Genomic DNA, 17,073 nt, shown 5'->3' on the forward strand with positions numbered 1-17,073 from the left:
AGATGCAGAGTGACTTAATACTTTTAAACTAAAAACTCACTTTTTTAGATAAGCATTTTATACAAAATGTTTCTTCTCTTTTTATTTCTCTACTAAGTTGCTTGTTGTTTTGATTACTTTTACAAGAACACTTTTATGTTTAATTCTTGTTATTACTTTTTATATACATTTTTCACTGACTTGTGAAGTGCTTTGAGATACTGTTGAACGAAAGGGGCTATATAAATAAACGTAATTAATTGTAATATATTCAGTGAAATCTGTTATTTGAGGACTGGCGACAGTGCTGCAATGAAGGTGCATTAGTTAAGATGCATATACTCTTTGCACATCAGTGGCACAAGCAGAAAGCACTATTTCATGTTCGATGTGTCTCCGATACCCCCACACCCCTCATGGGACATCTAAAATACAATAAAGTGAATTTCTTTTAAGGGCAATGACTCATAAGCACTGTGATTAAGAGAACAGTGGAGCAAATTCATTTTTATTTTCCAACGTAAGCAAAGAGGTCATTGACATCAATGTGAAATACTGCAGATTCATAGCCACTGGGCTGTCTCCAGTGAGAGGGGCTGTTGGTGAAAGATATATTCAGAAGCAATGGCCTGGAAAAGGTTTATTTTAGCTTATCAAAGGTATTAAAAGGAACTGAAATGAAATGCAACACCCTTCAAGACGCAGCACTGAGCCACGGTTTATGGTCACTAAGATGCATTAAACATGGGCTGGTAAATAAGGAATCGCGAGTGTGAGACTGAATGTTAGTGGGAGAGAGCTGCAGCTTTAAATAGTGTGCTTCACGGACAGCCATGTACAAAGGGAAGGGACAGAAAAAGAACACAGATTATCTCTTTTTTTTAATAATATTCTGGCTTACAAAGCGAATTAGGCTTTTAAAGCTGGCACAAGTTAATTCAAGTTATGAGATATTCAAGATACTTTCAGTCCCGTCAGGGAATGGTTCACCGGCCCAGTAGTCATCATGTAATGCTTTTTCGTTTCTGACCTCAAAGCGCAGAGCCAGAGAGAGGAACAGTTTTAGTTAACGCAATCACAATTGCAATGGATTAGCCATGCAAGCCTCAAGCTGAACAAATTCAGCATGAAACGAAATTATACACTTTTTGGAATACATCCAGGATTTACAGCTACAGTATATTATCAACTTTATAAATCTACAGCCTCAAAAAAAACCAAGACAATCTATTACGGGTTTGGAAAGAGAACACAGTTTCTCATATCTTTCTTTTTAACAATGATTCATTACATTGGAGCCGTCAGTGTAAGTGTCTGATACGACTGACAGGCTGTGATTGCAGCAGGAGTTCAGCTGTTCACTCTGTGGAAAGGGATCACGAAAGAAGCTTGCAAGGAGAGTTTGGTACATTAACACATGCAACTCAGACATGTGCCTGCCATTTAAAACAGTGACTCTCAAGAGAGGCCTGGCAGTGCACTTGTACACATGGATTCAAATGTAAAGAAACCCTCTTATGTTCATATCGGTACCTTAGCTGTAATCAGATATACAGGAGACAGTGACACCTCTATTTACCAAATAACAGTCTTGAATAGACTGGGACCAGGTGGGTGTTCAGATAATTGAACTGTTCAAATAATAAATCTACAGTCGTGAAATTATTTACATGACTTTCCCAATCAAGAGATCACCTAAAAAGATATTATATGCAACCCCCTTACCTTTGAATACATGACATACAGCACTGTGCTTAAATACCAGAGAATAGGGCCATTTTTCTACAACAGGGCAGAAGAGCATAGCAGAGTTCCCAATGGGATGTAGGCTAACATAGGTATTCAGATAATCAAGGTAACACTGTATTAGCAAATCCAAACTACAGTAATATGGTTCAATATTAGTTCTCAGTAGGCTGCTATTTTTATAGTTAAATACAGTACAGTAGAGAACTCAGCAGCTGAGTTTGTAAAGCAATCATGATTCAAAACTGGCGAGCCAGAGAAATCTTGAGAGAATACAAAGTTAGTTCTTTTCAACAAACTAATTCTTGCAAGCATGTACTGGTATTTAAAAAGCCAACCAATTATCTCAGCATTTGTGAATATAGGTAATATACTTAAAAAACAAACAAACCTTATTATAACTACCTCATCTTATCAGTAATCACTCAACTGAAAAAAAAACCAGATAATTGATATAAAAATGTCTCAAGCAATTTTATAAATGACTGGTCATAATGCATCTCTGAGCTAAGCAGACTCAGCAGGTTGATTTGCTCCTGGTTTAGTGATTTCTTTCTTCAGACAGTGGAATGGCATGGCCATTACTCAGTGTAAAAGTTTCAGAAAGTTTCATTTGAGATGTTGCTGTACGTTTCTGCAGGGACGCTACATGTGCGGGAGAAAGAAGTGAAAACTGCTGCATCAGGACTAAATGGAAAAAAGTAACTTTTGTTTCTTATTTACAATAAACTAAACAGGAGGTGCTACACATTCCCAGATTTTTGTCTTTGCTAAAGAGTAAGGGTTAATCCCATGTACAGTACTAAAGATGAAGGGGTAGATGTACTAAAGTGTTGTGGCAGTCGCAGCAGTCACAAGCGAGTCAGAAGTCTGGGATGAAATGAACTAAACAAGTGCAATGCTGTAGTGACTTTTTAGGGAATGCTTTGCGGCAGCAGTTTCTTTCTGCGGTTCAGCCTTAGATCAATATGTAATTATGGGCGTTCCTGCATAAATTTGCAAAAATGTGGGTGCTCAAATAATATAATGAGATGTACTAAAGCCGCTGGCAAGTGCAACAATCTGGCAAGAACCGTGCAGTGCTGTAACCATCCAGTGCTGTGTCCATGCAGTGCTGTAACCGTCCAGTGCTGTGCCCGTGCAGTGCTGTAACCGTCCAGTGCTGTGCCCGTGCAGTGCTGTAACCGTCCAGCGCTGTGCCTGTGCAGTGCTGTAACCGTCCAGCGCTGTGCCCGTGCAGTGCTGTAACCGTCCAGCGCTGTGTCCGTGCAGTGCTGTGTCCGTGCAGTGCTGTGTCCGTGCAGTGCAGTAACCGCCCAGTTCTGTGCCCGTGCAGTGCTGTGCCCGTGCAGTGCAGTAACCGTCCAGTGCTGTGCCCGTGCAGTGCTGTAACCGTCCAGTGCTGTGCCCGTGCAGTGCTGTAACCGTCCAGCGCTGTGCCCGTGCAGTGCTGTAACCGTCCAGCGCTGTGCCCGTGCAGTGCTGTAACCGTCCAGCGCTGTGTCCGTGCAGTGCTGTGTCCGTGCAGTGCAGTAACCGCCCAGTTCTGTGCCCGTGCAGTGCTGTGTCCGTCCAGTGCTGTGCCCATGCAGTGCTGTAACCGTCCAGCGCTGTGCCCGTGCAGTGCTGTAACCATCCAGCGCTGTGTCCGTGCAGTGCTGTAACTGTCCAGCGCTGTGTCCGTGCAGTGCTGTGCCCGTGCGGTGCTGTGCCCGTGCAGTGCTGTAGTGATTTGTGAATAAGCTGGTTCCGTGGCTGCAGCTCTGGATCAATCAATGACAACACAAAATACGTACACGCTCCGGCTGGGAACTATGTCTCCACGCAAGGGGGCTCGTACTCCCCTTTGTACCAAACTCCTCCCCGCAATAAGCCCGTTACCATGGTTTATCCAATCGCTGCCTGACCCGTATCTGATTGCAATGGAGTTGTTTAGAGTGCTTGTAGCTACTCGCTTTCCCCAAGATGGTCAACTACCCCTCCAGCTCATTCTGAGTATCTGTATAGGAATAGGAAACGCACCTATTCTATTAATGTGCAGCAGTGGTGGCTGGTGACCAAAAAAATGTGGAGACAGAAAAAAGGCAGAGGGCTTGGGGTCCCCTTAAGAAGCCAACAGCAGTAGAATCATATTATTGTATCCTGACTGACACCTTTCATATTATTATTATTATTATTATTATTATTATTATTATTAAATCTCATTTTTCATACGCCTTTATCCAAGGTGACTTACAGGTGTTACAGGGCAGTACAGGGTTACAGTGCAAGATATATATTTAAATACAGTACAGTTTACAGTAAGTGCAAATAATACAACTAAAATATAATATGAGCTAGGATGCAACAAGTTAGGATTACAAGAAGTTATACTACAATGACATATTAGTAGCGCAACAGTGCAAGAACAGTGCACATCAGGAGACCTACAAGTGCAGTCTAAACAGGGTTAACCGCAATTCGGCTGTTAAACACATTTTCTACACTAGCCAACAGAGAAAAGAAAAACCATCCTAGCTTATTCTAATAAACTTAACTATTATATACTGCCAGAATATGTTTAAAAAGGCACTGTGTACAGCATGAGTATACAGCTCTCAAGACCACGCCACTAACATACTTTGAAAAGAACATTTTCTATACAGAGTTGTTAAGGCAGGAGAAAGGCAGAAAAAAAAAAAAAAATCAAGCACATCCTATTGAATTAATTTGCTAAACTTAAATAAATGACCAACAAAATAATTATATATCGTACAGGCGAAAAGAAAGTGAACAAACACTGTGGGGAAGGGCTAAAATAATATAAATACAACTTCCAACAAGCACAAACAGAGGAAAAAACAAAACCAACTAGATTTGTTCCCAGAGAAAGGAAGTGGTATCATAATATGAAACCTTGAAAATATATCTCACTTTACTGAAGCTACCGGTGTCACAATGCAACGAGCACACGGGCGCGCAATGTCTTCTGGGAATAGTAGTTTATCTGCTACGTGCCGAAAGGTGTTTCCAAGCAACAGAAATGCAGACGAAAACTACAACTCCAGTCATCCATGCAAGTCAACAACACTGGCTTTGAATAACTTTGGTTTAATGGGGACTAAACAGCTATAGGACTGTCCAGGCAATTGAGCAGTGTCTATCGTCCCATGTGTTTTTTTTTTTTTAATTTTCCTACCGTTACAATGGATTTCTTCTTCTGATCAAAATCTCCTTAAATCACATAAAATCACGCAGTAAAGCAGTGCTTCAGCGGGGGGCAGGAGGGTTTGACTTGCTCCTCCAATTAAAATCAGGGATCAGATCACTTCAACTGCCATTGCTAGCAATGTACTGTGTATGGTTACAACAGATAGAAGTTTGTAACAGAGGCTTGCCTCCTCTGATGAAAAAAATATCTGGGCCCCTCCAATTAAAACCTGTGCTTAGATAAGAATGTGGCATATGTAAAGAATGGTTTTCACCTGACGTTCTGCACCCAGTACCAAATTAGCATCTAGGCATCATTAATCTATTTAAATGATATTGAAATGCATTCAAATGAGGAAAAGAGCATGGAACTGGGTGGGGATCTGGAATACTAAGCGGGCACAAACATTCTAATGAGATGCAAGGATTTGCTGACCCTCCAAAAACGTCTGACAATGTGCAACCCATTGTAGAAGTGAGCAATTAACAGCTGTATAAAACCTTTTCTTTTCCGTGCGTCAAGAAGACTTTGCTGCCCTTCCTCTGACATTTTTTGTTTGGTTTGATTTTCGTGCTCCACAAATCTCACACAGCGCCTGCTGCTCTCTGCACTCCTGCCTCCCCTCTCCTCCGGGCTGTAAGTAAATAGCCCGATGCACAGGCGGCGCTCATTGAGACCCTCACTATCACGACTGCAGCTCATTATTTGTGTGTGCTGAGTAATTTCCATTGCTCTTAAGCTTGCATAGGCCACAGTGCAAAATAATTGCCTGTGATTTTACAACCACAATTCTTTTTGCACTGCGGCTATCCTTAATCCCATATGTACATGGTACTCTCCCACTCCTTAGACTAAACGCCACTCTCAGGCATACACAAGCAGACAACTCCCTTTCCATTCTTTTCACAATCCACCAATTCAATAAACCCCTTTGGTCCAAGCTGAAAAGGTGTTTTTCCCCAAATGCATCACTGCCTCCCTCTGAGAGGAGTGCTCAGCATCAGAATGAATGAATCCTGGTGCACATTGTTTTCTTTCTTATGATAAAAATGAGAATCAACAGGGCCAGCTAGCAATAAATACAGCATAGCGAATAGCAGTCCATTCCTTTGATTCATGCTGTTACAGCGATGGAGCTTTATGCCATTCTGCATTGATCTTCGGCAAAGCAGCCACTATGACACGTCTTTCAGTTCATCAAAGTAATAGTTTGTGAGTACAGCTTTGACACAGGAGACATGGGCGTTCATATTCCCATGTGCTCAATAAAATGGCACAATGCGGATCTTCAAATACAGTTTACATTTAAAAATGTATACACATTTCATTACATTACCTTAAAAACAGGCTGTGGCAGGAAATGGCGTTGTGTTGACGTCAGGCCAGAATAAGAAAGAGTAACACAGGTTACTGCAGTTCAAAAATACATGGCGTGTGCCATTTTATTTAGAACAAATAAATAAAATAATTAAACAAAAAGACACTGTTCACAGAGCAGAAAATAAAAGGTTTAAAGGTTTAACAAAACAAATAACGAACACAAATATACAAATATACGTCAGGCTGGGCAATCGCCTTCACTGATCCTATACTTTCCTTTAAATCGATCTCTCATCTCGCTCTCCTGTTCTCCACTTCCGAACACCCACCACGAGCAGGGAAAACTGCAGGGTTTTTATACAGGTGATCATCTCCCAATTGGCAACAAATTAATCATCTAATTAATTCAGGAGATGGACACTTTCTGCATGGGTTTTTAATGTGGATGGGGCTTCCCATACACACTGCAAAACACATACAAAAACATTAACAAAACAAAACGCACGGCCATGCCGTCATATATACAAATACATACATAAATAAATCATAAGACAAACACAAAATAACATGACACGGGCAGAGGGGGAGACCCTGTTCTAAAAATAAACACAATGCATTTAAACAGCAGGGCTTTCCTACTGCCCTGATACACAGACATAACCTATTTTGTATCCCTATGTATTGAAAATCCAATATCAAACGCAATTATTAGTTCTGTTGACTATCATGAAGCAAACCAGGGTGTTTCCTCCAAAGGCTATTTGTAGTGGCAGAATACATCCCCAGGTACTATATAGTCTGCTTAACTAGGATACACAGCTCTTCAGGGGACTTCATGAGTGGTATAAATATCAACCGTTAAAACTGTATACAAAATAACAATGAAAAAATAGATTTCTACAGAAACAAACACTTTTTTTTTTTTCTAAAAGCTATACATACACCTTTGCAACTGCTGCAGATTTCCAGGCAACAGAAATAAAAGAATGTGCCATTAAGAACTGTTTGACTGAATGGTTAAGGAGTCCTGGATAGGGAACGGGGAAATGAAAACGAGAGTGAAGCGACTGGCATACTCGGAGACCACTGCCAATGATGCATCAGCTGCCTCGGCTCATCTCCCTCGAGGGCTCGAATCCTGCAGCTTCCTGGAGAGCCACTGTGTTTATCGCTAATCATTTTCCGATTTCCTCCACAAGAGCAAAATATATCAAGGGGTGAACAACAATTTATAACCAACCGAAACCACCAGAGACTGTGATGTAACAAAGCAGCCACAGTACAAGGGACGACTGAGAAGCGGACAGAACATTCAAAATAATCAACTAATAAACACAAAACCTGCATCCTCTTGTAAGCAAGAACAACAGATAGCTGTCCAGGAAAAGTGTGCACGGACAATTGGCTGAGCTTATTCTTATTGAGAGCTGCTCTCCTTGAGTGATCTCATTTTCCCCAGCACGGTGAGGGTGTGGCTATGGAGGAGCCACACAACAGGTGGCACCTCCACACCACTGTGTCTCAGGTCATTCTACAAGCCAGGAGAGCTTGTTTGGCCACTTTCTGATTTCCTGTTGATTACAGTGCTCTGCAGGGACATGCACGGATTATCCAAACCATGCCTCTAAGTTCTCTAATACTGAACGGAATCTGAATGGTTTCAATTCACTGCCGATTATTTTAATGGTGGATTATTGTTAATTAGATGAATGGCCGAAGGTGTCTGTTAATTGGCAGAGGAACCCTTTAAGAGGAAAAGCACAGCACCACAAAATCACTTTTGAGCACTATGCACATTATTTTAAAATCATCAGCACTTGTGCACAATCTCTGCAAGAATTCAATAGGAAATAATTTAGAATTCTCATGCAGCTCTGGTATAGCTTGAACTAGTGGCTGTTTATTGTCGAACCTGCAACTGTAGCCAATCCTGTCAGCGTTAATGTTTAGACATTCAGAACCCTTGCAAAATCATATGTAAAAAAGCAGCACCGGACCAAAAGATACAACACAGGCAGCTCCGAGCTCTCTCATGTGGAACCAACACAAAGTGAGTTTCACCCACATCACATAAAACCAGAATATTTTCTCTGCCTCCCCTCAAGAGCTCATCTGTTCAAGAGGCTTATCAAGCCAGTACTCCAAACTTCATTACACTTCAACTGCATGTCATACTCTGTAATAAGGAATATATACTGTATTACACACCTTTGTCCAGGGAAAGTGTGTTTGAAAACAAACACTGGAGGTACGGGCAGGCTTTGGATGTCATGGCAACCAGTTCTAGTTCTAGTTAAATTAAATCGTATTTAAAACCGCATACTGTAGTTGGTGTAACAATTGACTGTTCCTTTCATTTAACCCTTCAGGCATCCTGGTCCTGAGGTTACTTACCCATTTATTATCTTTTAGTTTTCTATATTGCACATTGTCAAATTATTTTTTTTCTAAAACTATAAATTTTAGGTCATATTCATGTTGTGCTTGTTCTTTGTAAAGTGCTGAACCACTGGTTAATTTACTGTTGTATTTCATGTGTCTGATGGGTGATTCTTTATGCATTTGTACAATGTTGTACCGGTCTCTCCTACATATTGAATTTTACTACATTTTTGGCAAAATACCATAAACAAGGTTGCTAGTTTTGCATGAGGGATTTTTTAGTTTGTTTTTTTTTCTCTAATGTCCTGTAATGTGTCTACAATCCATTTATGTCTACTATGTACCTAAATGTCAGCTACATTTGCATCCCTTCTTAAAGCCACATTCAGAAATATTTTCCTGAATTATGAAGTATGTGTAAATGCTTCCAAACTATGTTTGAAATGTTGGGTAATAATTTAGAACATGTAATTATTACTGGTACTCCTTTAACCTTCTCTTTCCTTTACATTTCCTTTACAGAGTTTGTCAACTATTCTTAATTATTTCTCAATAATCTGTTCTTTATATCCTCTTAAGATTTTTTTTTTTTATAGTAAATTTCATCAGGACAGACACTTTTTATCCTTATGCCCAGTCCTTTAGGAATGTCTCTTTTTATATGGATAGGATATGCTGATGACATGTGTAGGTACTGATACACATCAGTAGGTTTTGAGTAAAGATCTGTTTTAATAAATCATTGACCAAATTTAACCAAGGGATCTAAGAATTCAATATCTGACTTTGTCTACCTTAGATCTATAGAAATATTAGGATGGATTTTATTTGGTAATTCATGAAGCTGGAAAAGAGATTCCTCTCCATGTGTCCATATTCCGAAAATATCACCCACAAATCTTATGTATTCTAAAGGTTTCTGATATACTTTACTCAACAACATATTCTCCCATTTACCCATATATGTGCTTGCAAAATGCATGCCTAACTTTGAGCCTATTGCTGTGCCATCACTCTGCTTGAAACATGTATTTCCAAATGTAAAACAACTATTTCCTAAAACTCTCTTGATCACATTTAATATCTCTTCTGCAGGTACTGTGTTCTTCATTTTTGGTTACCTCTAACCAAACCTGCTCTTGGATTCTGAGGAAGCATGTCATTTTTTAATTCTTCTGATTTAATAAGAACATAAGTGTTCATATTTAGCAATATATATGTGTATTATTTTTAAGCTGTATGTCCTGGCTGAGCCCTTTCTCGGTATGTGCATACACTTATTTGTTCCCCATCTGTTTTTTTGCAGGAACTTTAATCCCACAGTGGCGAATGCCTGCTGAGCAGGTTGTTTAGTGAACCCTTTCAACGCTAGCGTTATTCATCAGACAGCCCCTGTGGCACTCTCAGCTCCACCAGCTCCCTGTAACCTCTAAAACACTCATTCTCTTGTTATCACTGTTCCTTGCGAGGAGCAGGAAGGCATTTGCAGCAAACAGGCACTGCTGGAATACTAAGCAGCTTCACCAAGGCACAATCATGTATTTATATCCAGCTTCCCTTGGGGCATCTCCCTTTTACCTGAACAACATGATTTCCCGCGTCACTGTACACTGAACTTGCTTAGCAAACTGGTTGCATCTCTTTTCTTTCTCATGTCTTCATTGCAATCTCGGTGGCAAGCTCTATCAAAATTGCCATGGTCCTTTATAACAACCGTCAACTTTTGCAGAGGATACTGCCTGTAATTAGCCAGTGATGATGCCTTGTACATCGAGGACTGATGCTTAATTACATTTGTTTTATTGGTGCCCCTAGCATCATTCACTCAAGTGTAACTCCTGCATGCACCTCTGCTTGTGTGAGTGTGTGTGTACACGTTTCTATATAAACCTTAAGGGGACAGATGGACTCTGCTGTGTCACTAAGGCTGTGTATTTGCTTTTTATTCCACCCTACTCAAATTTCAGATTTTTTTGCTTGACTTCAATGCATTTTCTATCTTTTCTGTTTCAATTTCCAGAAAACACTACCCCCCTCTTCAAACCTGCCACAAGCACTCTCGCTCAGCCACTGGAGCAATGAACTGTAATAAAACCAAGGTGCACAAATTAACCAGCCGGTCACACGATTTGTCCAACCACTGCCTATTTATTAAAGCAGTGGCTAGACACACACTGGCAGACAGAACAGCAAAACAGCTTTAAAACGGATGGCTGTTGGTTTGATAATCATTAGGGGATGGTGCCAACTGTCTTGAATAGCTCTTTGCATGTTTGTTGCTTCTCTGAACAGCACACAGTACATTGATAAATTGCATTTTTGATGCTAATTGTTTGCAAACGGAATGTCTGTGAGAGGCACTTGAACACACAGCTGGACACATCTCAAGTATGGTGCTTTACTCCAGAAATACGCCTCCCTGAATCATTGGCAGACTCACCGGATCTTGGGCAGCTCAGTGTGCAGAATCAAGGCGTGCCAGCGTGTGAAACACGTTTCTATTCTGTGCCTCTCAACCCATCTTAGAGCCCACAGCCAGGCATGTTCATCACAGCTGTACAGTGGCTGTGCAATCACTGTGAAGGGGAGGCATTGAAGATTTGAGCACAGCGGTGCTGCTTCCGTCTGTTCTGCAGGAGGAACACAAACAACTCCTCGCTTTTTCATCAGAGCAAAACTGGACCAATCCCAACAACACATCCTTGGCAGCCCAATGCCTGCAGTAGAAAATGGGGGCTTTTACAGTTTTTAGTCTTTTTAACCTGACTAACAAATAAGTGTTTTTATCTATTTTATTTGCTTATTTTAGAAATTTTGTGTTCCATTATTCTTATTAATTTCCTGTTTTCTTCAAGTGTTATTTCTACTGTTATTATTTATTGATATTATTTGTCATTTGACTTCTTGATATTGCATACTTTTGTGTTTTTTTTTTTCTTTTTTTATTTATTGTTTTCTCCTCAAATTAGTAATGTCCAATTAATTTTAAGCTCAGCTCACCGCTACCACCCCTGCGCTGACTCAGGCGGTGCGAAGACAAACACATGCTGTCCTCCGAAGCGTGTGCCGTCAGCCGCCCGCTGCTTTACACACTGCAGATTCACCGTGCAGCCATCGGAGAACAACGCAGCCCTGGGCAGCTTGCAGGCAAAGCCCACAGGCGCACGGCCAGACTACAGGGGTCACTGGTGCGTGGTGAGCCGAGGACACCCTGGCCAACCTAGCCCTCCCCTGTACTAATACACATCAATGCAGCAGCCCTGTAGGTATTCCTGTTGGATTTATTCCAAAGACCTTGCTTTACAATTTGAAAGCAAATGGAGAGTGTTCTAGAACTTAAATAAAGAGCTATATTATTTGTTTTGTATTATCTTATCATACTGGAGTAAAAATAAGGAATGTCCATATATACAATAGCAAAGTGCTTTTTTTAACATCCGCCCCCAAGTTATTGAAATGATCTGCTAAAGATTAGAAACAGCATGGATTACTGTAACTTTTACACGTGCACGAAACACACTGATTATACAGCAGGTAGCAGTGCAATAAATATAGACAGAAAGAAGATTAAAGGGCAGGAATTGCATAACTTTTTCTATCTCATGTCGCCACCCTCCATATGTTACAAATATACTTAGCACACAGATACTCTGATCCTTTTTGCAAAGGACAAAAAAAACACACACAATCTACTGCATCTGGGAAATTTGTATCTTGAAACACAAACAGAGGTGGAAATACACAACAGTGCAGGCTTGCTACAGCCGCATGCTTCACTATGAATGTTGAATGTATTACTGTGACACCTTAATTGCTTTGAATTAGAGCTGCTTCTGAAGAGATTCAGCTCCCCCTTGTGTTGCAGGATGCATTGATAAGCACCTGTAAGCATTTAATTACAGGCACTGGCGAGGGTTAACAGGGGACAGCCATTTATTACGATTTTAAAATCTTGAATTTTTTTTTTTTCTAAAAATAATGAAATCACATGTTATCACAAGGCGAGGCACCTGAGATGTTGATATGCCAGCTCCAGCTCCTTCGAGAGTTCGGGGTGGCTTACACAACATACAAAAGTCACAGCACAACAGTGTAGGCCCACACTCCCTGCACTGGGCGCCACGAACCCATCTCGCTCTGAAAAGCGATCTCCATTCATTATTTCAAAATACTGTATCCCAATTAAAAGAAGTGACGTCTCAATTAAACAACACGCACAGCATCAGGAAGAACCGTCTCCCAGAGTTGTGTCCCATTTAAGCAGAAATCCTTATATCAGTATCCCGATAAGGCGGCGCAGACTGTACAATCACTCTGATAGAGCGAGGCTTCTTATTATGTTATAAAGTCAATTCCTGTATAAAGTTTGCTTTAGTTGCATGTTTTATCTTGGTATGTTTCGAATATTAGTATCCATCATTTTTATAACATATTTATAGATGATTACTTTAGCAGATAAAATGTTATCTAAAATGGTGCCTTTTTTTTTGCAGGGTGGATTTGGGGATACTAAAATGACACCAGCCCTTTTTCTGCTGCAGTGCAGGAGGACCGCAGGGTGGACACAAGTCTTTCGTGGAAGAACAGCCTGTTAAATGTTAAATGAGACAGTTGCTCCTTTTAATCCTGTAAATCTCTAGGAAGGGTTAATCAAACTGTTTTCCTGGCAGATTGTAACAATAACTGACCCAGAAATGATACCACCATGTTTGGCTTCCACACCCCCTCCATTGTAAGCTCCTGTTTATTTCTACGTACGAAACTCTGGTCAAAGCAGAAACAAAGAAAGATTGGAGGAATACTGGCTTTGAAGGGAACGATTAAGCTCAATTAAGTGCTTTGAGTTCTATTGATTTTCTTTCTTTTGCACAGCAATGGCCTCTCTTTACGCGACTTGTGGGAAAATACTATGGCTGCCATAGTGAATTAAAAACATTAATGTAGTGTTTTAAAGGGAAATGCCTCCACTTTGGTGATGCAAACAGACTGTGACAGGCGTACAGATGCAACTCTATCTAGGTCCTATGAAAGGTTACCCGTGTCGATAAACACATGCCCAGCATGCAGAAATCACCACACTGACCCTCTGCTCCTGCACTTCCTGGCATGTCAGAGGCTGCTTTTTATAGGCTAATTCTAGTTTTTTTGTGAATGGTACTTGGTATAACAACAAGATGGAATTTTTTTTTAATTTATTTCCTGTTTTCATTGTAGAAAACCAACCTATGAATATTTCCAAACCGCGAATCAATGAAATAGCACGCTCTAAAATGCAATGCAGCTGTACTTTTTGTTCATTAGCTTTTCCCCCAGAATATATTTTTTATGTGGCTGATGAAAAAAAAAAGAAATAGGCTCACAGAGCCGTTCCCCCCCCCCCCCCCCCCCCCCCCCCCCCCCCCCCCCCCCCCCCCCCCCCCCCCCGTGAGGACTGCCTGTAACTACACCATATGGAGCTAGCTGTGGTCTGTCTGAAAGATGGGTTCCACAGGATGAATCACTGTTTACTTAATGCCTCTAAATGCTTTCTCAAGAAGTAATTCAGCTTCACACTTTCTTTCAGTAGAAACACGCCCTGGAGATTACCTTGGTAAAGACAGGCAGGAAATGGGTTCTGGAGATTACCTTGAGAAAGAGAGGAGTTTTTAAATATTGTGGGAACACAACATTTCATTACAGGAAGAAATGCAATTCAAAAAAAGGAGCAATCCCTTCACTTTCTGTTTCTATAGCAGACAATGACTTACCTGCAGATAAAAGATTGAGGCTAATTAAGAACATGTCTCTTGCTTTGCAAAGCACTGAGACAGAGAAAAGAGAGAAACAAAGATATATACAGCATGTCCATCATCTGAGATGGGTTTCACCTGATCTAATGGGCAGTGGACAAAGTACGGAAACCTGATAAAAGGGCGAATTTTTGCTGACATTCCAGTAGTGAATGTGTGTGTCTAAATGTCAGGGCAATATTACCAGCAATACACAATGTCCACAGAGCATCAGCTTGCTCATGTACATCTCAAGCTGGTCTCTCGGGGCTGTGGTTAGTGCTCATCACAATAATACATTATGCCAGGCAATGGAATTAGAAGAAAACAGAAATTGAAACTGCTTTTAAATTGCAAAGCTGAAGGAATGTTTTATATCCTGACTGTTTTTTTCTTGTCATCTTTCTATGCAAATAAAGGTTATGTAAAGTAAAGCAAAGTGGGTTCTACTTGTTAAGTGCAATTGTGCACAGGGAGTCAAAGCTGCAACCTGCAAGACAGTCACATCAGATCATGCATGCAGACACAATATGGTAAATAATGAACAGAAACAGTTTTTGTTGGCTGGAAATGATCATACTTAGTCATTATTTAATCCATGTCACAAGATTAAAAAAACAAACATACACTGAACATACATACGTAAGGTCCTCTTAATCTGGACCACTTTCATCTGTATGTTAGCTAAAGTTCGTATCAATTCATTGGAATCTGAGACTGGAGGTTGGAAGACCATGACAAACGTTTGTGAAAATCCAATGCAATTACTGTTTAAACCACATAGACTGTGAAAGACAGACAGACAGACAGACAAACAAACAGCCATGATCATTGCATAAATGAGCTTCAAAATTCACATTTTACTTTTAAATACTAATTATGAAAGTGCCTAATTATGCGTATATGAAAGGCTAGAATGGCTGGCACTGCTGTGTGTACTGCTTTCTTTATTATTATTACTGCTATTCAAGTCCATGCAGCACCAGTAAATTAGCACCATCACGAAGTGTAGCAGAAACAGAATGTGGTTTTGGTAGAACTACCTGGCAAATTTGCAAGAAGTATTCTATATTCCCAAAACCACAGCTTTCACCACCAACCAGATTACAGAGCAATTAGGCACACAGTATTCAGAAAATGGGACCTGTGTCAATAATTTGAGTTCTGTAGCAAAGGTAACTGCCAGCTAACTCACTTGGCTAGAGTCTGAATCACTTGCACAATCTGCAATCCAATTAATTGCATCTGTCCCTTATGATTTAAAAATAAGTTTACCACCATAATACATTGCTGCATTCAAGGTTTTACTAAGAGCTCGATTAACCACAATGCAGGTAACAAGCTAAGCTGAGTCTTTAAACTCACAGCAAAACAAGAAATGGGTCACACTGCTAGGCAATAGGAGTAGTATTTCCACCCCTGGCATTGGCATACATTGCATAATAAAGGATTTTCGAACTTTACTGTTACAATTTCATATTTTTCAGCCAGTTAGCATATATATGTAAATACGATATTTTATTGCAGCACCAAACTGTATCAAAGAACTAAGCTTTTTTTAAACTTACTGCATGCCGGTGCTCTACTACCTCTACAGAGTACTTTTGAAAAAATGGAAGGATGATGCCCCTGGAAGCTAACACCTGTACAGCATTTAGACAGACCCTCTGCAGCTAATTATCATTCGACAATGCAAGCTCTGTGCTGGTGGAAAGCAGGATTTCTGATTAACATTTACTATGGGAGGGGAGGTTAGATTTCTTGCAAGTGTTGAAATCCGTGACCCGAGACAGCCCACGTCCGATAGATATTTTTTTCCCCACACATTAAAGACACACATACTATCCTTCTCTGACAAAACAGAGGCTTTGAAGCCAGCAGGGGTTTCTGTACCTGGTAAGTGTCCCAGAGTCTGATGGTACACCGCAGGGGAAGCTCCCTCATTAGCAGGTTATTCATCCATCTGAATGCAAACTGCAGATACTCCACTTCGTACTTCTGGAAGTGATTGTGGACATGCTCTGAAACACAACACAATGACAACTGCAGGGCAGGGCAGAGTAGGCAATGCTTGCAATAATAATCGAATCACAAATCACAATGCAACACTGCACCAAGCCTGTCCCCCCCTGTGGACTAGTACTCTTTATGGAATGTACTGAGCCACATCAACAACTCATCTGTATCCTTCTACTGTTCAAAAAACAGCAATAAAAATAAACAGCCACCGCATCCTTTTATTTTCTTCCCGTTTACTGTATCGCTTTGTCAGCTCAAGCTGCAGAGTCAAAGGATAATGATGTGTGTCTCACATGTTGTTGTTTAAACCATTGAAAGGCACGTTGGTCAAAGGTAAAATGATGCCTTCTTTTCTGTGATGAATAATTTTTACTATGTACTATGAATTGGTGACTCAGTGCTATATACTATATAATAAGTTTAAAGGGTTTCTTTTGTTTGGTTTCAGTAGCAATGCGGAGACCCTTTATACAGTGGAACAGGTTATAAGGCCATTACACTAGCACTAGTATTCTCATTATAAAGCGTAAAACAAATAGCCCAGACTCTTAACTATGGATCCCTACTACAGCGTTATAAAGGGGAAGCACTGTATGTTGTTTACAATTGGGGTAACAGGGAGGGGTCATGTTGCTGGACTGAACAGTCTTCTCTCAACAAAAGGGAACT

At 40.5% G+C, this 17,073-nt stretch overlaps 1 protein-coding gene across 3 annotated transcripts in view; it reads right to left on the reverse strand.

Annotated features, from left to right (window-relative positions):
* LOC121304743 (TBC1 domain family member 22B-like) overlaps window positions 1–17,073 on the reverse strand; it is a 138,596-nt gene that overhangs the window by 12,800 nt on the left and 108,723 nt on the right. For all 3 annotated transcript variants that reach the window (XM_041236116.1, XM_041236115.1, XM_041236117.1), the window contains one exon: window positions 16,279–16,406. In XM_041236116.1, coding sequence (XP_041092050.1) covers window positions 16,279–16,406 — 128 coding nt within the window. The remainder of the gene's footprint in view (window positions 1–16,278; window positions 16,407–17,073) is intronic.

Source organism: Polyodon spathula, chromosome 39 (assembly GCF_017654505.1).
Source record: "Polyodon spathula isolate WHYD16114869_AA chromosome 39, ASM1765450v1, whole genome shotgun sequence".
Lineage (NCBI taxonomy): Eukaryota > Metazoa > Chordata > Actinopteri > Acipenseriformes > Polyodontidae > Polyodon > Polyodon spathula.